General features: G+C 25.7%; 6 protein-coding genes across 6 annotated transcripts; 3 read left to right on the top strand and 3 right to left on the bottom strand.

Annotated features, from left to right (window-relative positions):
- The first annotated feature begins 2153 nt into the window (after positions 1-2153).
- Positions 2154-3427, top strand: LOC128959498 (thioredoxin-like protein 1). The gene is made up of 4 exons (XM_054305457.1): positions 2154-2362; positions 2456-2553; positions 2637-3181; positions 3240-3427. Exons 1-4 carry the CDS (start codon positions 2265-2267, stop codon positions 3372-3374), a joined length of 876 nt encoding a protein of 291 aa, XP_054161432.1. The 5' UTR covers positions 2154-2264; the 3' UTR covers positions 3375-3427.
- Positions 3428-3514: 87 nt separating this feature from the next.
- LOC128960607 (transmembrane protein 161B-like) lies at positions 3515-5499 on the bottom strand. The gene is made up of 7 exons (XM_054306728.1): positions 5405-5499; positions 5221-5321; positions 4812-5153; positions 4358-4741; positions 4186-4293; positions 3954-4128; positions 3515-3888 (listed from the first exon to the last, which is right to left on the bottom strand). Exons 1-7 carry the CDS (start codon positions 5405-5407, stop codon positions 3568-3570), a joined length of 1434 nt encoding a protein of 477 aa, XP_054162703.1. The 5' UTR covers positions 5408-5499; the 3' UTR covers positions 3515-3567.
- A 1719-nt stretch (positions 5500-7218) lies between these two features.
- LOC128960634 (hippocampus abundant transcript 1 protein-like) lies at positions 7219-9628 on the bottom strand. The gene is made up of 7 exons (XM_054306762.1): positions 9338-9628; positions 9178-9273; positions 9046-9108; positions 8856-8983; positions 8282-8792; positions 8057-8213; positions 7219-7992 (listed from the first exon to the last, which is right to left on the bottom strand). Exons 1-7 carry the CDS (start codon positions 9401-9403, stop codon positions 7325-7327), a joined length of 1689 nt encoding a protein of 562 aa, XP_054162737.1. The 5' UTR covers positions 9404-9628; the 3' UTR covers positions 7219-7324.
- A 518-nt stretch (positions 9629-10146) lies between these two features.
- On the bottom strand, positions 10147-13498 carry LOC128960276 (isoleucine--tRNA ligase, mitochondrial-like). Its single transcript, XM_054306348.1, has 4 exons — positions 13284-13498; positions 12863-12991; positions 10520-12803; positions 10147-10328 (listed from the first exon to the last, which is right to left on the bottom strand). Exons 1-4 carry the CDS (start codon positions 13473-13475, stop codon positions 10147-10149), a joined length of 2787 nt encoding a protein of 928 aa, XP_054162323.1. The 5' UTR covers positions 13476-13498.
- An 856-nt stretch (positions 13499-14354) lies between these two features.
- LOC128960501 (myosin light chain 1-like) lies at positions 14355-16304 on the top strand. Its single transcript, XM_054306600.1, has 6 exons — positions 14355-14505; positions 14581-14608; positions 15185-15325; positions 15392-15559; positions 15885-15971; positions 16035-16304. Exons 1-6 carry the CDS (start codon positions 14503-14505, stop codon positions 16082-16084), a joined length of 477 nt encoding a protein of 158 aa, XP_054162575.1. The 5' UTR covers positions 14355-14502; the 3' UTR covers positions 16085-16304.
- Positions 16305-19471: 3167 nt separating this feature from the next.
- LOC128959585 (N-chimaerin-like) lies at positions 19472-21780 on the top strand. The gene is made up of 7 exons (XM_054305579.1): positions 19472-19740; positions 19809-19896; positions 19956-20537; positions 20599-20765; positions 20904-21119; positions 21192-21297; positions 21368-21780. The coding sequence occupies exons 1-7, from the start codon at positions 19611-19613 to the stop codon at positions 21543-21545; spliced, it is 1467 nt and encodes a 488-aa protein (XP_054161554.1). The 5' UTR covers positions 19472-19610; the 3' UTR covers positions 21546-21780.
- The last annotated feature ends 2408 nt before the right edge of the window (positions 21781-24188 follow it).

Below are 24188 nucleotides of genomic sequence, written 5' to 3'. Positions count from 1 at the left end.
TTCATAAAATATTTAAAATCACTCTTCAAATACTAAATAAAATACCCCCACAATTGAAATTATAATTAAAATAAAATATTGTATTTTATTAAATTAATAATATTATTTTTATATTGAATATACAGACAACAGACCAAAACAGTTATATTTATGTTATAAAAACTGATAAAACATTAAATATCTTAAATTAAACTGTATTTAACATTTTAAATAACGTATTAATATTATAATTACTTTAAATAAATAAAAGTAAATTTTTATATTATAATGCAATATAATGTTATACTTAAATCTAAATCAATTTAATGTAAACTAACCCATGTTAAAACTTTTCAATTTACATAAGGGCTTCAAAATATTTGATATACTACTCTATTTGTGTTTTGTAATTTATTTATTTCGCAAAAAAACACTTATAATGATCTTTTATAACTTAATGATATTATAAGTATGATTTTGATGTAATTCTCATAACAAAAGATAAAACAAATTTTCGATTGTTTGGACATATTGTTTGGTTATTATTATTATTATTTTTTTAATTTAACAGAAAAAACTGAGTCTTATTATACTGTATTATATGTGACGTTAGAGTGTATCATATGATAAGACATCACTTTGTATTGAAATTATAATTTAAATTTAGTTCAAAATTCTAATTCTTTTATAAAAAAAATTTATGTCTTAAATAACAAATTGAATATAAATTTTAAAAATAAATATTATGTCTTAAAAAATATAATCACTAGGAAATTGAAATTTAGTTATTTTGTATTTTTTTAATTCAGAATATACTTTTTGTCTGTTTTATTAACAAACGGTTATAATAACTTATAAATTTATAAGTTATAATATATAAATATCATATACTATAAAAAATAACATATGAAATAAAATAATAATACCTAATAATTAAGCCATAATAACAGTGCTTTTTAAAGTTGCAATCAGAAGACAAAATTGATTAACTTATAAGAGTGTTGACTATCAATAAGCACCGGTACTATTGTATATCAATGTTGGACACGTATATCACTAATTATTTAAAGCAATGTTTGTCTGTAAAAGTTACTTAAACTTTGAGTCAGTCTATTACAGGTAAGTCATTGTCCCAAACATTAAAACTATTGTATATACAGTATGTATATAATGCACATGTTTTACAACAATTCAATTAACTTAATGTCTAAACACTTTAACAAATTGATGTCAATATTCTCTCTCTTTTTTCTCTTTCTTTCTCTCTCTCTCACTCACTCTCTCTCACTCTCTCTCACTCTCTCTCTCTCTCTCTCTCTCTCTCTCTCTCTCTCTCTCTCTTTCTTTCTCTCTCTCTTCATTTTTAAAAATAGATAAAACATACATTATAAATATATATATAAGTAATATGTAAATATGTAAATAAAAAATATTTGTAATAAAACATTTATTAACTGTAACTTATAATATATCTGTATATTTAAAAATCTTATCAATGATTTTTGACAAAATAAAAAAAACTTGAATTATTAATACAGTATTAATTTGTTTGGATACTAGTTAGATCCAAGTAATAAAACGTGTATCAATAGCTAACACGTGCAACAATACTCTCTCTCTCTCTCTCTCTCTCTCTCTCTCTCTCTCTCTCTCTCTCTCTCTCTCTCTCTCAATCTATCTCTTTACTAAACAATGCTTTCACGCGCTATATATAATATACAGTGTATTATAAAAAGTATATTTTATTTATTTTTTATTTAATAAATTAAAATTATTAATAATCGCGCGACACATCAAAAGTAATTGTTTGCGTCACACAAATTTGCACAAACATTGAACAAATTATATACAGTACATTATAGAATTATATAGTATAATATATAGTATATATTATATAGTAGTATAGATTTTTATACAGTATTACTGCCAAAGATTGTGATAGTTATAGAAAAAAGTCATCTTTCAGGCGCTAAAACAAATATATTATACATTTATAGAGAAATCTAAGCGTCTATTTAATAGATTTAATAGACTCTATTATATTGAAGTCATGTTTTTATTAATATTTAACATATTTTATATACAATATTATGTTCACAAATACAATGACTCACATATAGACCCCTTTTATTGATAATTACATACAAAATGTATATAAAGTATAAGTCATTAACTGTTATGTAATTTATTGTTTTTATGATTTGTCGGCAATTAGTTAGCATTTTTGGTATCAAATTAAGTGACAATTTTTTCTATCATTTCTTAAACATAATAACAGTGAAGATATGACAGTAATTGTGGTCAGAGATGACGATCACTTCCAACAAGAATTGGCCTCGAGTTCGGCAAATCATGTTTTGGTCATTGATTTCACCGCCAGTTGGTATGTCATGTATTCAATTGAATCAATTAATTGATATAATATAACAAATGATTGTTAACTGATCCGTTGTTTTGTCTGTAATTGTGGTGAAAGGTGTGGTCCGTGTCAGCGAATTGCACCGGTATTCGAGAGATTGAGTAATACCTACTCGAATGGTGTGTTCCTTAAAGTGGATGTCGAGCAGTGCCCCGGTATGTGACACACGTCTAAAACAACGACCATAAATGAGACAATTGTATTGACCATCGATGTTGTATTTCTTAATCATATTCAGAGACTGCCCATAGCTATAGTGTGGAAGCGATGCCGACCTTTGTTTTTATTAAAAACCGAGTTGTGTTGACCCGAATCAGAGGCGCAGATCCGACGTCTTTGGAGAATAAAGTTAGAGAATTAGTTGGTTTGACTGATGGAGAAGGCAGTGGACAGTCTGATAGCGGAGTTGCCGGTCATATAGAACTCAATACATTCATTAATAAGACTGGCTCTGAATGTCTCAATGAATCGGATGAACACCCATTGTCTGGATGTCTAACCAGTGGTTCTAATACATACTTAGAGTCCGATTGTGATGAACAACTGATAATAAATCTGGCATTTAATCAACCATTAAAACTGCATTCATTGAAGATATTAGCGCCCAAAGAGAACGGACCTAAAAATATGAAACTATTTATAAATACTCACAAAACTCTGGACTTCGATGAATGTAATTCAATGGAATCGATTCAGAAACTGGAATTCAATGAACAAGACCTGACTAAAGGAATACCTATATCTTTACGTTACGTTAAGTTTCAAAACGTCCAGAACTTATTGGTTTGTATTTAACACTTACCGGTATATTATTTATTATTAAATTTGATTCATTTTTCAGATATTTGTCGAGAATAACCAATCAAATACTGAAATTTCTCGCATCGATTACCTGTCTATCATCGGATCTCCCGTTTCGGCCACTAATATGAATGACTTCAAGAGAATCGCCGGAAAGAAAGGCGAAAGTCATTAATAAATCGATTAATTTTGGGTTTTATATTATTTCCATTTTATTACTAATATTTATAATAAACAGTTTAAATAAATTATATTAACTAAACTAAATGATTCTAAAATACTGTATAAAATGTATAAATATGATTAATTGGGTTTCAATTTTACTACTGATTTCTCTAAATATAACAAATCTATTTTTACTGTAAATATCACAAGAAATATGAGTGGTATAATAAACCTATAGATGAGGTGACAAACCATACGGAGCACAGCCACCAAACCATAAAACCCATGAGTCCTCGCAATACAATGGGATTAAAAACATTCCTTAATAACGCTAATGTCAATTGAGGACCAGTTGTTTCATCTAAATTAACTGGTATTTCATCCATTTGTATAATTGGCAATAAATAACTACTCCATGAATAGTTGCCTAATGTCTTCATCATTAGTACCATAAAAAGACAAATAAATAGCGGAGAAATATATTGAAGTGTAACGACACACAAATAGTGAAATACACGAGCGATCTGTAAATTATATTAAATAATTTAATATAAAATTAATTTTAAACAAATATTCAATGCATTAAAACCATTCTCTGAAGATCAACATTAGTGATACGTCCCCTCTCTTTCTTCATAATTGTCAACTTTTGTGGTGCAATATTGAGATATGACTGTAGATATCGTTTGATAAGACAAAGTCTGAGAGCAATTACAACGACTATTATAAGAATTCTTGTCGTCTCAAAGCTGTCGGCACTCATTCTGATTGTAAAATAATAGTTTATATTTATGTTAATAAAATACATTCAATTGTCATACATTGTGCCTCTGGACCAACTTCTGATTGTCAAATAATCTCTGGCTATTGGTTTAATCCACAATAAGATAATGAAAAGCGGAGATATAAAACTCACATTTAATAAAAGCCTAAAATAAAATTATTGATTTAATCAATCAAATTATATGAAGACATTTTAATTATAGGACATACAGTGAAAAGTGATCGTTTTGAGCATATTTTATGGCATCGAAATGCATTCGTGCCAAACGAAAGCCGGGAAATGTAAAGAAGGCGCCGACAAAAGCGCACCAAATGGCTAAACAAAACTTTATTATTAGAAAAGATGTCGGACCGGCACCACCACCACTACCGGTGCTATCGCTAATGTTATGCGTCTCTAACAACTTGAAGGCACTCTCGTTGAAGCTCTTGTATGCCGGAACTAAACCAAACTCTAAAAAGTTTTCGTCAGCTATTAAGACAATCATTGCGCTCAAGAAGAACAATGAGGCCGACACTATTGTCACCGAACGCTCGCCAATGGCTTCATCACCGCCTCGGAAGTAAAGACCAGTGATTGACAGCAAAACTTTTCTAAATTATCAAATATATTGTACCATAAGTTATATAAATTAAGATAATAAACAAAATGATAAAATCATACAAACTGAATGCCACAACAAATGAACACCAAATGAGACTTAAATTATATTCATTACTATTTGGGACTAAAAAATAGTAAAACTCAGTCAATATATAGACAACTACTGCATAGGCACTGAAGTCAAAAAGCCATTGGACTTCAGCATAATATGGCAATTGAATCACATCCAACAGATCCACAGGTTTTGACACCAATTCAAGTGATATATCTCGTGGTACTGTAAATGTATTAGATTTCTGCTGTTCTTTATTATCCTTTCGGTTCTTTGTTTTGACCGAACTTTTAGATAAACCTAATAATTGTCTCAATTGATCGTCAGTTGGGGGTAAGTATCGGATCAAACTGTTAAACAAATAATAAAATGATAAATTCATTTATTCATAATTACTGCCATTATTTGGATGAATACCCTTTAGAGAGAAGCCATCGACCAATTGAATAGTGAACTGACAGACGATTTAAGACACTTAAGAAAATTAATGTAAAGACCAATTGAACCGTAAATAACGCCTTTAATTGATATTTAAATTATTAATTAATAAGTTTATTATATTTTAAAAATTAATGTTATAATAAAATCTATGAATACATACCATTCAAATAATAATTAAATAATGTTTACAGCAATTGATGTAAAAAATAACAGACAATGTATTGATTGGTCAACATATCAATGCTTTCATCACTTAATTATACATTAATTATAATCACATGAATAACACGTTTTATTAATTAATTTATTTATTCGGTTATTATTGTAAATTTGTATATATTTTATAAATTTTATTTTTATATTTTATTTATATTTTATAATATATTATAAAATATATACCAATTTATTACAATTAATTTAATTAAATACTACAGAATTACTATTAGAATAATAGGATTTTTAATAAATATTTCAAGTTTATAAACAATATTAATATTTACTATAAAATTAATTAAAATAGCAAATAAAGTATTTATAAATAAATATTACAATATTTGACTATTGCTTTTGAATATAAACAATAATAGTGTATAAAAATGTAGGCAAAACTCACAACAATTATTGTTAAATCGCTTTATACACTCATTTAAATTCATTACATTAATACAGCATTAACTATAGATTGAAATTACAGTAAAATATTTATATCTATTTATGTATTAAAGATATTTTATAAGTGACTGAATTTTTAAAAAATACTGTATTGTGTTGAATGACTTCAAAAATAAGTCAATTATTTAATAGCTATTATAGCTATTTGTCAGCCACTGTATAGTATACAGTGTATTATACACTAGTGTATAGTACTGTAAATTTACTGTACTTTAGAGTCAATTTTTAAAATATTTTAAAATCACTTACAAACAGTACTGTAAATTTATATACATATGATATACTGTATTGAATTTTGTTAACAGTATGTATTTAATTAAATTTGATCTCAATTTAAAAACAAATTAATTGTAAAATGTTGTTTAATAAAATAAATATAAGTAATTTTTAAGGACCTTAACTATTGAATTGAATTTATTATATTTATACTGAGTATTACTACAACTTATTATCTGATTTCCATTAAAGTCCAGTTTAACAACAATTAATAACAATTCAATTGTCAAATGTTAAAACTATTGTTTTAATTACTAAATTATTTGTGTTTATCTTAAATTTAACATAAAAGATAGATAGTACAACTTGTATATAATTTAATTTATTTTATCAAATTTATTAAACCTATAAAATTATAAATTCAATAACTTATCTGAATTTTCATTTGAATATTCAGCTTAAAAATAAATTCATGTGAATTTTACAGCACTAATCATAATATTAATATGTAATTATGTGATCTGTAAATGAAATTACGAGTTAGTTATCAAATTGATTATACATTTAGTATTAAGTTTTTGTACCGAAGTATAAATACGGACTTTATATTAAACAGAATTTAATATAAAAATAAATCAAATTTATCTTTAATAACATTTTATTAATTTTTTCAAATGTTTTGTAAATAATATCACCACATTTTATACAGTATTATTGTACAAATTATATGCTGTACTATATACAGTATTAAACTATAAATATAGTTTAAATTATTATAAATATATAAAATTTACGAAATAAAAAAAAAAGATTACCGGTAATAAATATTACTAAATTTATTTGAAGTTAATGTAAAGATAAGTGTATTTTGATTTAGAAGTTTTTTATTGTTTCTCTTATTTCAATAAATTTTAAAAAGCCATAATTTAAATAACATTTCAACAAGAATTTTAAATATTTTAAATTTATTAATTATAAAATAAATTAGTTTAATGAAAAACATGTCTTAATTATTTTAAATTCGATAAAATATTAATTTTCTAAATTATTTATAGAATTTATACAATAATTATAAAATTTATTATAGGAATGAGTGGTAAAACAAAAATATTATACATAATATGACAACAATTTGAAATTACTAATACAAAACATAAGACAACAAGTTTTACAGAGATCACAGAACTTTCACTTATAACGGATCCAAGTCTTGCATTAATGGCAGCTGTAATTCACTATTAATTGGTCCCCTTTTATGCATCTCATATCTCTTATTTTCACTTTTCCTCAGAGGACTAGCTATAGATGTAAGAGAATGAGTACAATGATTGATATTATCTTCATCAGCACTTCCTAATGGACTACTTTTACTATCAATAACATTGGTCCCAACGCATTGATTGTCGTTACGTTGATATTGCATTGAAGTGTAGAAGTACTTAGAGCTTTGCCTACCGGAGCTGTTATATTGATTACTTTCACAATTATGTTGAGAAGGATATTGAATTAGTTCTGGAATTCCTATAGCAGTCACAAGAATTGCCAGAAACACTAAAAAGGCTCCAAAAACAAAGGGTGGGCCCGGAATCAGGAGGTTGTCCGACATATTTATAGTATGAATGCTTGAATTCATCATTCGCTCGTTCATCACTAGAGCCCCCCTCTCGCCTCCACCCGGGTATTGACCCATAACAGGCACATTGTGTGTTAAATCAACATTAAATAAATTAAACACAAATCCATAAACTGCTGGACCCAAACCATTACATAATCCTCTAATTCCTGTAATGAGTCCCTGAACTAAGCCTTGTTTATCGGCATCGGCGCCCATTGATGAATAGGCACTTATACTTGGATAAGCTATCATTAGAAATAATTGTATATAATAATCATATAAATTAAGTTAAAAACTTATAATAAATACTTATAGAGGCCAATGCGGCAACAATACCGGCCGTCCACATCATCCAAGTTTGAGAGCCAAATCCATACCACATTAGTTGAAGCATTTCTAACAATAGTCCAAACATTATCGTGTTTTTACTGCCGAAGGTTCGCATAAACATAGATAACATTGCCGTCTAATTGCAAATATTTTTCAAATATATTAAGTTATAGATATAAACATAATTTAAATAATAGTTAATACCTGGGCTATGACTGATAGTAGACCGACGACAGCAATAAAAAGTGCCACATCTTCAGCACTGAAACCCATGACAAGTCTCAAGTATACAAAAAAACATGAGTACTGACCCGCTTCTGGCAAATATGACAGAAAAACGGCTAAACATAGCATCAAAATTGTCTTGTCTTTGCCTACTTTACGAAGTGAGACAAATGGATCAGCCGTTTCCCACAATGAGATCGATTTTAATCTTAATTTTTCGGGCAATGATTCGGGTACGAAAAATAATATAAATAAAACATCTAAAACAGCTATTAATGTCGCTATCAATATGACTAGACTGTCGCCGTAAAGAGCACTCAGATATGCACCCAATGCTGGGGACGTGACTAGACTGGCGGCAAATGTGGCCGAAACGAGTCCATAAGCCGAACTCCTGTCGTGCTCTGTGGTCACGTCAGCCACATAGGCGAACACCACTGAAAATGTAACGGCAAACACACCTGAAAGAGATATCATCGCGAAATACCACCTAAAATGATATCAATATTATATTATGATATTTATTAATATAAGATATTGTTATTTATCAAACCATGTATTCAAATACATGAGTGGTATCGGAGAACACGTGAAGAATACGGTGAGTAAAAGAAAAAATTTACGGCCCCAGAGGTCAGATAATGCACCGATCAATGGCGCCGACAGGAATGATAAGAAACCCTATTGTCATCAATTGGTCACATATTACTACTCTTGTGATCATAACTTGTATTCATACTAACTTTGATCCCAACAATCAATCCATTCATAAGAAATGTATGGCTCGGAAACGTCTCATTTAACACCTGTTCAAAGATAATACAATTTATTACATATCATATCAATTGATAATCAAGTGTTCATTATTGTCATACAGTTATCATAGGAGTGGTAAGCAAACCCCAGGCGAAGAACTCGAGGAATATGACGACCAAAGCGTGATATACAGTCGGCTCTGATATGCCGTACATCTAGTAATCGATTATAAAATTATCAATCAATGGTATATCAAGTAAGTCATCATTTATTATATACCAGAAAATTGTTGGATTGTTTTCGACCACTTCTCACAATTACTCCGACAACACGTCTGGACATCATTTGATACAACACTTCATAACATAACTAACTGATTGATAATATTAAGGCTAATGAGTACTAATTAATGGTAATTAACGGTATGTTTGTTATCAATCACTTTAAATATATTCAATTAAAGTCTTGACAATCAATTGTAACTAAAATAAAGCCATTTTTCCATACATTTAGTCATTCAATACATAATACGTTTGCTTACATACAATGCATAACGTATTGAACACACAATCACTTCCAATAGTTATGCAATACTTACACACAATTATAAAGTATATACTGTATTATACAGTAATTTAGTAATTAATTAATAATAAAATTTTTAAAAGTATTTTATTATAAATTTACAATCTATAGCAATATGTATTAAATATTTGTAAAAATATAATTTTGATTTAAATTTTTGAAATAATTTACTAAAAATATTGAATCATACATATATTATAATAAACTTATGATAACTTATTGATAAGCGATGACAAGTTATTTTTTAGAATCGGTATTTTCTGTTCATTTATATGACTAATAATATTGTATTAAATACTTATAAAATTACACAAAAAAGCAAACATTAATGCAATGTCTAATCAATATAAGGGTCTCTTAAATATAGCTAAAATCAAATTAAATATATCATTATTATAACGCATGCCTTTTCTACCTTTATTTCAATTTTTATAAAACATTTCAATGAAATCACCTTAAGTTAAACATGTGATTAATTAATAAAACAAATATTATATGATTTATCATTGAGACATTGATATAACATTTAGACAGTAATCGCAGGCATCGTTAGGTTTGTTGGCTGTATAACGCCTGCAACGATCACACAAATAATTGTTGGCAGATGTTATCAATAAATCATAATTAATGCCATTTAAACATCCGCTTAAAGTCATGCCATCCTTTTGAGGTAATCGACAGTTACCTAAACTAACAGATGAAACACCGAGTATTTCACATAAATCAGAATCCATTGAATAACTGTTCGTTTGATATAACTTTAGAAAAATAATGAATTTTCAGTTAGAATATACAGTAATTAGCGGTAAATAAAATTAATATTTTTACAAACCGATAGATTTTTCAAACAATTATCATTTGAACTATTTATATAACAGTCGTATTTAAGCATATTTTTGCCAAATAAATGTTTATTAATGATTTGAGTCATTGATAACACCAGTTGTATGTCTTCCTCAATATTCTGTTGATTCCATTCATTATTATTGCAAATAAATTGATAATTTATAGGTAAATGTTTATTGGCTTCAATCATAATATGTGGTAATATTGGTGCCAATTGAAAGACTAAGTTATTATAGATATATTTAAGAACTGTTTGACAAGTTCTTCGCCGAAGAGATGTTTTGTGTTCGCAATACAAGCGGTTCTTAATTCGCATAAAATAAAAACGTGAGACTTGACTGACCATGAATTCAAGCGATGAATTGATTAAACTCGTAAAGTGATAGTTATTGTAACATATATTCACTTCATTTATATAATGATGTAAAAGATGTAACATATATTTGTCTAATATATTCATATCAGACAATTGGCAAACATCTTCATCTTTGGTGACATCAAAATCATTTAGAGAACCGATAAGAAAGCGAATAATACGTCGGATATCATTGAGAGTGTGTAATGTCTCGTCAAACGATTTCATTACTATCCTCTCATCTTTATGATCTGACGCATGTTTGGCAGTCCACCATCTGAAGCCATCACTTCCACAATTATTATCACTTTTACTACATTTTTCAATTATATCATTTGGATCAATAACATTGCCAATAGATTTAGACATTTTTTTGCCATCGCTATCGAGTGCAAAGCCGTGAATCTTAATTGATTTAAACGGTGAACAACTTCTAAGAGCAACACTTAAAATAAGTGAAGACTGGAACCACCCGCGCAACTGATCGTAACCCTCTAAATAAATGTCCGCAATTTTCGGATCCTTTAAAACTGAGTTCCAACTGTTGCCGCTATCAAACCAAATGTCAAAAATATCATTTCCTTTTCGCAAATCATTCACTGGAACTTTTAATTCACTTTCAATTAAATGTTTTGGTACCAACTGATCAATTGACGATAACCACCAAATATCACATCCTTTATCTTCAAATACTTTTATAATATGATCTAAGATTTGTCGATTAATGAGTGGGTTCTTGAAATTTTTATCATCTTTGTTATAAAATACAGGTATGGGAACACCCCACGACCGTTGACGAGATATACACCAATTGGGTCTTATATTCAGTTGATCTATAAGATATTCTTTATAGGATTCTGGATAAAACTTTACATTATTTAATACTTTTATACAATCATCTCTAATAACATCAATATTAATAAACCATTGAGGACTGGCTCTAACTATAACCGGTTCATTGAATCTCCAGTCATAAGGATAACTGTGAATAAAATCTTTTTGTAAAAGTAAAGAATTTCCTAACATTTCAATTATACAATCATTTCCTTCATTCAACACAAACTTATTTTCTAATAATGAATTAGAAGTATAAATATAGTGTCCTTTTTCATCAACAATACACTCTTTCACTGGAATATTGTTTTTAATAATAAGTTTATAGTCATCCAAACCATGATTAGGTGCGATATGTACTAAACCGGTTCCTTTAGTTGTGGTGACGTGAGAGCTGTCTAAAAATGGCAAATCTTCATTACTTTTAGAAATGATATTTAAATAGAAACACCATTTAAGATCTGATCCATTAATCGTTTTCTTAATATTAATCTTAGAATTTAAATCTTTTTCCAATTCATGTATTAAGTCTTTAGCGATCAAAAAATATTCACCGGATTTTCCATCAATAGTAATAACACAATAATCAATTTTAGATGAGTAAGCAATGGCTTGATTTGCTGGTAAAGTCCACGGAGTTGTTGTCCAAATAATAGCAAATATAGGATTAAATTGTTTAATACAATCTGCAAGTCGTGTTAATTTTAATTTTACAAAAACTGATTTCGAGACGTGTTTTTCATTGTATTGAAGCTCTGCTTCGGCTAAAGCTGTCGAACCGGTCGGAGACCAATAAACCGGTGAATAACATCTAAATATAATATTATTATCTAATAAAGTAGAAAATGCTTTCAATTGATTTGTGATATATTTTGAATCAAATGTAAAGTAAGAGTTATCCCAATCAGCCATTATTTTCCAGCTTTGAAAACATCGTTTGTGTTCATCGATTACATCTAAAGCCAATTGTTTAGCTTTTCGTCGAATTTCTATTGGATCCGATATATCCATGTCTTGTGATATGGCTTTCAATTCAATGGGTAGTCCGTGACAGTCCCAGCCGGGTATAAACGATACTTCATATCCTTCCAGTAGTTTCCGACGACAAATCATATCTTTGATAAACTAAAACATAAGGTATAAAAAAAAGTCATTCAAAAAGTTAAATATTAAATAAATACTACTTTATTGATAGCGTGGCCAAAATGAAGAGATCCGTTAGCATAGGGCGGACCGTCGTGTAAAACAAACCGCTCTTTTGAATGATAAGCCGTCCTTTCGACAAGTTTACCAAAGTTGGTCATTGATATATCCTTTAGTAATATTTATTATTGTTTTTTACTTTTTTATATTATTCAATATATTGACCGTAAAATGGGTTTATATCTAGTTTATAGACATCCAGTAAAAAAGTATTGTCTTTTATGCAGTTATTCATATAAAATGTTAGTTTTATTACTTAATTACTAAGTTGTCTATTAGGTTAGTTTGTGGTGAGTGAGGGGTAGGAAGTGGTTGGTTGATTGGGTGGGTGTGGATGAGTTTGGGTCAAATAATTTGTCTACTGGTTGTCTATAATCTAAATTTGTTGCATAAAATGCATACATTGTTCACTTCCAGAGATCGCGAGTGATTGACTGGAAAATCACTTTTCGGTAATAAAACGGTTTCCGAGTATTTATAACTGAATTTATTTTCTTTTGTTATCTTGTGTTTGGATTTCTTGTTACAATCCTTATGGCTAAACCTGATACCAGTGCTTATGTGATAATGCCATCGATGTCTTGTCAATAGCATTGTAGATATCGACCATTTAATTGATGTCTTTATCTAAATATTTATTTTTATTATTACTTAAATTTATTTAACAATTATAATACAAAAACAAACAAACTTTGAATCACATGCTTATCACGTGATATCAAGAAAACTAATCAAAATGTTTTAAGCGCTTCAATCAAATGTACAATAAATTATAATTGAAATAATTTTCGATAAAAAATACAATTTCTCTAAAATTTCTAATATTTGTAAGTTATTTCAAAAAATTAATAAAAAATTTTAAATACAGAATATTCTAAATATTATAATATAATCAATACATTAAATACTATATAATTTCACATATATTTTAACGTTTATCATTTTAATGATTAACAATGAATATATTGATACATGTATTATTTATTATTTGTACAATACTGTATATAACTTATTATTATTCTTTAATTTTAATAAAAATTATATACTATTATACTATTATAATAGTGCATAAATTTATAATATAATAATATAAATTATTGAATACTATTATGTAATTTAATATTTTTAGTTTAAAATGACTTATCACTAAAAATTGTTTAACATATTGTATAAGAGAAAATCCTAATAAAATATTTAATAAAACATAGAATGTATTTAAAGTTTATGTTGCAAATAATTTTATTGTATTTATGTTTGTAAAACTTGAATACACTATTTTTGTATTAAATTTAAAACTAAATTTTAAGAGCTATTCAATTGCCAAAAATGCCACTCAAAACATATATTGTATAACTCTTTATGAGACAAATGATTGAAATCTAGAAATAGTGTCATTAATGAGTGAAACTTTGCTTTTCTATCCATACAATAGAAGCGCATGTCTTAAGTGTTGAATCTATTTTAGACCAAAGAATTACTCCAAGAATTGTCAATTCAATCCATTCTTTCTGTTCATAAGTTCTCAAAACGATAGTTGGTTTCAGAGATCTCAAAGTCTGAATTGTTTTCATCCATTATTTTAGTGTATTTGTCTTTAGTATCTATTCATTAAAACTATAAAATGGTATAATTTATTTAATTATTTAATTATTAATAAATCAATGATTTCATATTAAACTATTTTTTTATTGAAATACAGGCAGACTTGAAACCACCGGAAGTTGAAAGTAAGTCATACTATAGTTATATGTATTTTTTAATTTTATCATTTATTTGTTTAATTTTATACATATTATCTGTATATTGTAATGTTTTGCCTAACAATAATATTCATAAATTTTTAAAACATATAAATACTATGTTTTAATTTAATGATTAATTTAGAGTAATTAAGAGTAAAAGTGTGTCAAACAATGTTTTATTGTAAACATTTGTTTAAATATCTTAAGTTATGACAAAATCTCCTTATTTTGACTCAAGCATTAAAATTATAGAGAAATGATAGCATCGTTAGAAAGTAATGCTATTTATAGTTGACTGCCTCTCGCACTGGTATCCCATCCTAATTTGGAAGAGACATACCGTACGATATATTAAATAACACTTACAGTACTTGTGCACCACTTTTAATAATAACAAAAACATTTTATTTATAATTATTTTATAAAATAATTGACAATTTTAATAATCATAAAAATATTTTAGATAATAAAAAATTAACTTAAATATTGCATATTTATATAAAAATTAAAACAAATATTTTAGTTTTATTAATAAATTAACAAATATTTATTTATAACCAGAGGCCAGATTACACTTTGATATTTATGACTTCGAAGGAGAATCTAAAGTAGATTATGTAAATTTGGGTGATTTGTTGAGATCACTGGATCTGAGACCAACTCAGGCCATGATTGAAAAGGGTGGCGGAACCAAAAAAAAAGGTTTAGTATTTATCAATTGATTATTTTACATATATTTTATATTATTATTATTATTATTATTAAAAGGAGAAAAAACGATGAGTTTCGAAGAATTTCTTCCAATCTATAGTCAGATAAAGAAAGAGAAAGAAGTCGGAGCTTTTGAGGATTTTATGGAGGGATTGAAAGTATACGATAAGTTAGAGAACGGTACGATGTTGGCCGGGGAGTTGGCACATGTATTGTTATCATTAGGTCAGTCATATTTTGCTCATCAATTCAATTCAATTCATTTCTTTTTTATTATTTTATTATACAACACTTAATACAGTATTAATAAATCATAAATATACAGAAAATGACAAAATTATAAAATATTTATTATATATACAGTATATGCTTATGTATATGCTTTACATAATTACTTAATAATATTAAATTAGTTAATGCTAATTATTGGTTTAGATTTTATGATTGATCAACATTTGCTTAAAATTAAATTTTTAATTTTAAGCAAATGAGGATCAATCATAAAACAATGGATCATAAAATGATTGTTATATTTTAATGACAATATTAGGTGAGAAGTTAAATGATCCCGAAGTTGAAGACATCATGAAAGCCTGTGCCGGACAGGAAGATGAAGACGGCTTTATTAAATACGAGGGTTTGTTTATTTTATAAGCAATTAATTATTTCTAAATTTTAATAATTATATTACTTTAAATAGCATTTATCAGGAACGTTATGGCCGGTCCATTCCCTGAAGAAGCCAAATAAATTACCAACAAATATATTTAATATTATCCCAAAAACATAATATATATTTCCATTAATTTGATAACAACATAAATTTTATTTAAATCAAATTCAATTTACAGGATATTTAAAACATTTTTCAATGTTTAAATTGATTTAAAGCCATTTTAAATACTAAAGTTAAAGTTTAGAGTTGAAAACCTTAAAAATATTTTCTGTATAACAACTATACATTCAGAGAATTAATGTACTTTAAAATTAAATAATATTATAAAAAGTATTAAATAAACTTATTAAACAAGATTTAAAATTGTTTAATTGCATTCATATAAATATATTAAGATTTTTTTATTAAAATTAATATCAAATTTATTCTTTATAACAATTCTAACGTTAATTATAATTTCAATCAATTTTTAATTTAATTATTAGGTTATTTTGATAATTATATTATATTTGACTATTAAAAATTTTTAGATTACATGTAAAGTAATCACAATTAGATTACAGAAAATAATAAATAAATTTATAATATTTAATATATATAAATATAATTTTATAAATTAAGCACAAAAAACATCACAAACTTTTAATTGATTGTCAGTTTCATTTGAATGTTTGATATCCCAATTAATATCTTTACAATTAGTTTGTGGTATTGAATCGTTTATTTTATTTGACACCAACTCTGGTATATCAAACAAAACGGATTTTCGTTTAACTTTTTGTTTACATCTTCCGGAGCGCGAAACTGACATTTTACGTGATATTGAATGTCTAGCCGTCAATTGATTACCACTCTGAGTGATGTCTTGTTGGTTACCATTAATACAACTAATCTCAGTATTGATATCTTCACTGATGGAAACATTGTTTGATATATGATTTTCATCACTTTCTTTAATCTTTTCTTTAGTCGATAAAATGATTTTACAAACTTTACTCCACAAAGACATTACGGTTTGATAAATACAGGTATTATATATACCGGTAAATATATGATATGTAGAAACAAACAAAAAATTAAATATAAATAAATCAACATAAATAACACACAATTGTTTGTACAAAATAGATATACAGTCAATGATAGTCACCGGATATATCTTAAAAATGATTACATCGACGACAATACAATATTTTTATAGATAATGACCAAACAATCTATACGTCATTCATATGGAAGTTCATTAAACCGGCCCATAATTTGACTGTTTATTAATAGTTATATAAAATATTAAAAACTGCTGTAAAGATCATGAATTTCTGATTTCAATAAAATAGTAAAAAGTATTTATAATTTTTCAATATATACTACGAAAAATAATTTCAATTAAATATATTTGAAGCAAAACATTAGCAGTTAAAGAGAGTGAACCATTGAATATTAACCAAAAGCATTGAAAATTTTGTCATTTGGTTGATGTGTTGTGTGTTAAACAACAATTTATTGTCATTTTCATGTGTTTTATCGTATTTATATAAATTTATATAATTTTTAACATAAATAAAATTATTTAAATTATTTTAATCATAAATTTATTTATAATATACAGCATATAAAATATTATATACACTATTAGTGGTTATTTGCTGTATATATACATTACTGTCTGTGAATAAATATAGTTTCCGTTATATCTATACTTAATAATATAACATAGATTCTATATTTTATGGCATTGATTCCTAACAAAAGTTATGGCTTTGACTTTACATGATATGAGAATATATAGCAATTTAATGTATAGAATATATTATATCCTTTTGGTTATTATAGCAAAACATTGAATGAATTCACTGATCCAAACAAATACTATAATGAGCTCAACAACCAAATAGTTGTTACAATACATTCATAATTATGTTCTCAATAATCATTGATGCATTTGTCACCACATTTTACATCAAAGTCAATGCTATAATCAATGATTTTAATATTAGAAAGTATCACATATTGTAGATACTGTCCAAAGTAAACAACATTATACAATGTTTTAGATATTATTCTGTATTAATTCTAACTTCTTCTTAAAGATATACAGGTATTTGTATCAGAGTTAAACAATGGGGGAGTTTCGAGCATTTACCCCCTCATTCAGATTTTCCCATACTTTTTTTGTCAAAATTAAAGTTAGCCAAATATAAAAATAAAATTGATCCATCTCAAATTTTTGTATACTTATTTTTAAGTTTAATGGTTTAAAAATTAAGTTCTATTTATACTATAATATATAAAAAGATTATATAATTTATTCAGAATTAGTTTACAGATATAGTATTTTCTTATAATATATATATTAATCACAAATTGATTGATAAATCTAAGTAATCTAATTTAAAAATAAAATAATAAAATTAATTATTAAATTATATATTTTTAAGATAAAGGTTCAGTAAATCAGAAAAAAATTGTAATTTCTTAATAATTAAATTTTGTATAAAACAAATGAAACTTATATAGTATTTAATAATTCTCATTGATATCTGTATTAAGTATTGTGAACTTCTCTTTCAATATTATTATATTTCATTTTTCAGATTAGCTTTGAATGTGTTAAGTAAGTTAAATTGGAGTGAAATTTAAACACATTAGTAGAGACATCAAAATATGTGGTCGATATTTCTAAAATATTTAATAAAATATGTGCTTAAAATGATCAAAATATGTGAAAATATGTGCTTATTTTAAAAAAATTCAATTATAATTGAACCAAATTTGGACTAATAATAAATTTTGAGACATTGTTTGTCTTAAAATAACCTTAATATAGTATATATTATTAATTTAATAATATTGATGTTTGAATTAATATCAAATCGTTGTTCTTAAACATTTTTTTGCAAACATTTGCTAATTTAATAATTATGTATAAAAATATATATTTTTGTAAAAAAGTACAATTTTTATAGAAAAATGTAGTAATATGTGGATATATGTGTTTATTTTCAAAATATGTGAAAATACTGTATGTGTTTCAAAAAATTGTTAAACGGATCCTTATTATATGATTCGCATGGATATCGATTCCCCGATTAATATCTTTAACCGAAACAAATATGTGGTTTACATATTTTGATGTCTCTACTCATTAATGTATTAATTATATTGTATTATTAATTAAAGTTTTGAGCATTTTTTCAATACTTGTTAATAAAGTACTAATTATTAGTTTTTAAAAATAGTTTTAACTATTTATTTGTCAAACCATTTATACCGAAGTAATTCAATTTTTTAATTAAAAGTTTTATTAATAAGTATTGATAGAGTATTTGATTAATATTTATAAACAATATATTTTATAAAATAATAAATTAAATGATAAATTAAATTATAATTACAATATTAGTGACTTTAATGTTTAAATTGATTGAATTGCTATTAATATGAATTTATAGATTGAATATTACTGTAGAGTTTGCGTTAATATGTGGTAACACTTATAACGCATGCGTACAACACAATTGACCACAACATTGATGACAATTACTACTTAAATGTGATTTAATTATCACTGACTTACCATCAATTGACACCTCATGAGTGATGGCAACGAAGACAGGTTTGGAGAAACCTAAACCTAATTATTATAAACAAGAAATCAGATATCAAGTGAATGAAAAGGCAGACAACAATACATTACATTTGGTTGACATTAATATATGGAAACATCACCGTATGTTTTGACCATTTAATTGATAATATAATTATCTTTTTTAATTAATCCAATGATTTGGTACACAGTTTATGATTTACAACAGAAAGCACCGACACCTAAACGAGTTCTTTGTCACCGAGAGGTTGCTCACAGACCCAGACATTATGGCAGAGAGTATGACCATTGATGTCATATTTGATGACATTTTTATTATTAAAATAATCTATAATTAGATTTCACGGCATTTTGTCGCGAGAAGAGGCCGAACATATGTTAAGTGAAGAGGGAACTGATGGCCGCTATTTGATTCGCGAGAGTCTCAGAAATAGGGGTCAAATGACACTCAGCTTAAGATTTAATAATGCGACCAAAAATTACCGACTCTTTTATGACGGACAGCACTTTGTTGGCGACAAGAAATTTGATACAATTCACGATTTAGTGGCCGACGGACTTATCACACTATATCTTGAATTACATGCATCCGAATATATTGCAAATTTAAGCAATTCTTGTAAATATGAAGAATCACCTTATATGACATTATATAAAAACAAGAAAGTCATTAACAAAAGTAAACACAGAAGTGTTATCCATAATAACAAATCATCGAATTTGATGCAAATTAAAAGGCTTTCTAACTATGAGGACAAAGACTTTGACGACAACTTTATGGATGACGGCATTGATGTCCAACAGTTCGAGAAAAAACATAACTTTAAGACTCATAATTTTATGGGATCACCTTGGTGTGACTTCTGTGGCAACTTTATTTGGGGAGTTATTGGACAGGGAGTCAAATGTGAAGATTGCGGGTAATTAGATGATTGTCTTGTGTTCAAAATAATTAACCGATAATTGTATTAATAATCATAGATTTGGTTCACATCGCAAATGTTCAGAGAAAGTACCGAATGATTGCAGTCCAGACTTAAGACATATTCGTCGTATATTTGGTGTCGATTTAACCGCATTTGTTAAGGCAAGCAATAATGTGCGCCCTTTTGTAGTCGATCTGTGTATTAAAGAAATTGAAAAGAGAGGTATATATATATATATACTGTATATATAAAACATTGATTTAATATAAACTAAATTTAACTATTAAATAATTGTTAAATTAAAATAAATTTTGATAGTTTATACTATTTGTTTGTGAATTTACATTTATATATTTAAAGGATTAAATAATGAGGGTTTATACCGTGTTTCGGGATCGGCTGATGAGATAGAAATATTAAAATGTCGGTTTGAAACAGATTGGGAACAAACAGAACTTTACTTTTCATGCTTTGAAGACATTCACGTTATAACTGGTGTTTTAAAATTATATTTTCGCTCACTTCCCATCCCATTGATTACATTTGACGCCTATCCCAGGTTTATAGCAGCAATAAGTAAGCTTTCAATAGATTTAAATTCATATAATTTAAATAAACCTAACATTAAATTATTAACAAATTTTACAGATAAACCTAATTTGGAGCAGCGATTGAATGCTATGAAAGAGTCTGTTAATGGATTACCGCCCGCTAACTACCAAACACTCAGATTTTTTATTATACATCTTTATAAGTAATAATTAATTTAATATAATTGTTTGATTTACTATAAATTATATTTAATATGTTTATAACTAATATAGGGTTACGACTTATGAGTCCAAGAATTTAATGTCGGCTAAGAATTTGGGGCTTATATTTGGTCAGACATTACTTCACACACCAAACATTCCAATGCTATTCCAAGTGAATTGTTGGCAAAATGAAAGCGATGTCATTGAAACACTTATTCTATACCATTCCAGACTTTTTAACAAATAATACCAATATATCTGTACCTACAGGTGCTAAACATGTGTTAATATTCTGTTGCATCTTCTAGTCTTTACCAAAAACTCTGCTCAGAATTTTTCACTAATTATCCATTTTTGTGCCAATTTTTGCTCACATTTTATTTGTTTGAGATTTTTTGTTGTGTATTTCAAAAGTAATTATTATATAAAGTCATAATTTGTGCTTTAGTTGGTCACAGATTTATTGACCAAATTTATAATTAACAGTTAGATCTCAGAAGTAGGACTTTACTTAAATAATCCATTTATTGATAAATTTGGTAAAACTAAAGTACAAATTATTAGTATTTATAGAATAATTACTTCTGCAATATTACTAATGTTCCGCTTAATTAAAAATATATTAATCGTATTTTATTTATAAATTATAATTATAACATTTTAATTAATTATTTTTTTTTAATAAGAGATACATTATTTATAAAAGCTATACAAATTTAACGATCAATTTCAATTTATAATAATGTTTTATATTTAATTTTATACAGTTTAATTTATAATTATTGAAATATGATAGATTCATTTTATTGTTTGAATTATGGATATTAAATGTTTAATTAAAAATTTTAAAAAATAAAAATAATATAATATATAGTCTCATAAGTATTGTTAATTTGTTTTTATAAAAAATATTTAAATATACTATAATATAATAACTTTATAATACACTATAGAATAATCTGATCTCAAATATGATCTGAATTAGATGTTGATGAGTAAAGTGATGATCTTATTATCTATAAAGTTGAGTAAAAATTAATTTTAAAAAATAGACTAGTTTATTTCTAAAATTAATACTAACTATTTTAAAACATATAATAATAATGAATATTTGATATCACGAAATAAACGATCGCATCCAAAGTCATAAAATACAAATGAAAATATCTAATTCAAAATATCCAAAATTATTTAATATAAATCAAAATAATTTATATTATTTTTTTATTATTATAACAATAATTTTTAGTAAGTAATTATAAATATTTATTTAAAATAAATTATTTTGGATATTTTTATTTAGATTATATAAAATGAGTTGAGTCAAATGTTTTTGGATATTATTATTTTAGAATTTTATTATAAGTTTGGATATTTTAATTTGGATTTTATGAGTTTGGATATTTTGAATGAGACCCCAAAATAAACTACAGCTCACTTTTGAAATCTTCAACATTAAAAAGTATTAATATTAAAGTATTATTTACTTTATATTATGTATTGTATCTTAAATATAGCTAAATGTAAATTAGTTAAAATGTTTAATTAATACAGTATTTATGAATTCTAATAATATTTTACATACAGTATTATTATCTTATTAGTAAAATCAGAAATATTTTTTTAAATCTGAAAAATTTTAACTATAAAATCAATTATTTTTTACGGCGTTTATAACAATTTTGTGAATATATTAAATACTTGACATCAATGACAAAGACATAATTGAAACGTTTTTTCACAAGCTATAGATTTTAGTGACAAATGCATTGGTTTAGTAATATTTTTTTGTTAGTTAATGTAATGCCGATATTTAATCAAAGGAAATTGATTATCAAAAGTTAGTAATTATATTAAAATTTTGGCACTAATTCCAATATTTAACTAATAAACTGATAAAACTAATGCAAAAAATAATAATTTTATAAATCATAAATTAAAGTGTCAATGTTTATTGGGATTTTATTTAAATATTCAAATTCAATATTTGATTTAGAATAAATTTAACATCAAAATTAATTTTCTAATATTAGATATTGGTTTTAAATTTACTTAAAGTTATCTTTATATTACTAAATATTGTTTTATAAAAATATAATTTCATTAAAACATATTAATAACCCCTGTTTTTACATATTGGCACTCATTACAGAAAATATCATTATATAATCACAAAAATCAATAGTTTCATTATTAAAGTTTTACTGAGCTAAGTTAACTAAATTATTTGATATAAATATGTAAAAAACCAATCTCACTATTTTTGATAATGATTTTATTATTAATTTATTCACTGATTTAATATATTTATACATATATGTATATTGTAATTAATAATTACTAATTTTATTTATGCATAATTATAACTTAATATATGGATTAACATAAATTATTGTTTATTTTAAGCTATTAAATCAATAAATAGCAAACCAATAGTACAATACTATATGTGTTATGTACCGTATGTTAGAACTGGTATAGTATAACAATTTACAATTATTATTTGTGTGACAAATTATTTTACTATTTTGGATATTTAAAATTTTAAAAAAATCATGAGATAGATTTTTATAAAAATAATTAAATTATCTATTTAGTTTTTAGTAATCATTAACATTAACATTTTAATTATTTATATTATTATATTATGATGTTTAAAATTTAGTACCTGTATTATATTAATACATTAATTATTTAATACTGGAACTTGATAGAAAAATTTATATTATTTAATCTTGATAATTGATAATTATACTGTATATAATAGCAAATCAATCGTTAAAACTATTGTCGTTGATAATTAGTTAAAACAACAATATTATAAACATTTTTTTTTAGTTTTTACTGATTATTTATTTATGTTACTATTTTATTATTAATACTACTATTA

The sequence above is a fragment of the Oppia nitens genome, unplaced genomic scaffold, assembly GCF_028296485.1.
Source record: "Oppia nitens isolate AA-2021 unplaced genomic scaffold, nextdenovo-longstitch-racon4-pilon3 scaffold4_pilon_pilon_pilon, whole genome shotgun sequence".
NCBI classification, from domain to species: Eukaryota; Metazoa; Arthropoda; class Arachnida; order Sarcoptiformes; family Oppiidae; genus Oppia; species Oppia nitens.
Note: the sequence above shows the minus strand (reverse complement) of the source record. Positions and strands in the feature narration are given on the sequence as shown.

Bases quoted from the DNA above. Each gene is read 5' to 3' on its own strand.
- LOC128959498 (XM_054305457.1), top strand. From the start codon at position 2,265: ATGACAGTAATTGTGGTCAGAGATGACGATCACTTCCAACAAGAATTG. The intron at 2,363-2,455 runs GTATGTCATGTA...TTGTGGTGAAAG, and splicing joins ATTGATTTCACCGCCAGTTG to GTGTGGTCCGTGTCAGCGAA. The intron at 3,182-3,239 runs GTTTGTATTTAA...TTCATTTTTCAG, and splicing joins AAAACGTCCAGAACTTATTG to ATATTTGTCGAGAATAACCA.
- LOC128960276 (XM_054306348.1), bottom strand. From the start codon at position 13,475: ATGCTATTGACAAGACATCGATGGCATTATCACATAAGCACTGGTATC. The intron at 12,992-13,283 runs GTATGCATTTTA...ATATTACTAAAG, and splicing joins GATCTCTGGAAGTGAACAAT to GATATATCAATGACCAACTT. The intron at 10,329-10,519 runs GTTATATAAATA...CTGTTAGTTTAG, and splicing joins AAATATGCTTAAATACGACT to GTAACTGTCGATTACCTCAA.
- LOC128960501 (XM_054306600.1), top strand. The intron at 14,609-15,184 runs GTAAGTCATACT...ATTTATAACCAG, and splicing joins GAAACCACCGGAAGTTGAAA to AGGCCAGATTACACTTTGAT. The intron at 15,560-15,884 runs GTCAGTCATATT...TGACAATATTAG, and splicing joins ACATGTATTGTTATCATTAG to GTGAGAAGTTAAATGATCCC.
- LOC128959585 (XM_054305579.1), top strand. From the start codon at position 19,611: ATGGCAACGAAGACAGGTTTGGAGAAACCTAAACCTAATTATTATAAA. The intron at 20,766-20,903 runs GTATATATATAT...ATATATTTAAAG, and splicing joins TAAAGAAATTGAAAAGAGAG to GATTAAATAATGAGGGTTTA. The intron at 21,298-21,367 runs GTAATAATTAAT...TAACTAATATAG, and splicing joins TTTATTATACATCTTTATAA to GGTTACGACTTATGAGTCCA.
- LOC128960607 (XM_054306728.1), bottom strand. The intron at 5,154-5,220 runs GTATTCATCCAA...TTTGTTTAACAG, and splicing joins CGATGGCTTCTCTCTAAAGG to TTTGATCCGATACTTACCCC. The intron at 4,742-4,811 runs GTATGATTTTAT...TTGATAATTTAG, and splicing joins TTTGTTGTGGCATTCAGTTT to AAAAGTTTTGCTGTCAATCA.
- LOC128960634 (XM_054306762.1), bottom strand. From the start codon at position 9,403: ATGATGTCCAGACGTGTTGTCGGAGTAATTGTGAGAAGTGGTCGAAAA. The intron at 9,274-9,337 runs GTATATAATAAA...ATCGATTACTAG, and splicing joins AACAATCCAACAATTTTCTG to ATGTACGGCATATCAGAGCC. The intron at 8,793-8,855 runs GTTTGATAAATA...ATATCATTTTAG, and splicing joins CTCATGTATTTGAATACATG to GTGGTATTTCGCGATGATAT.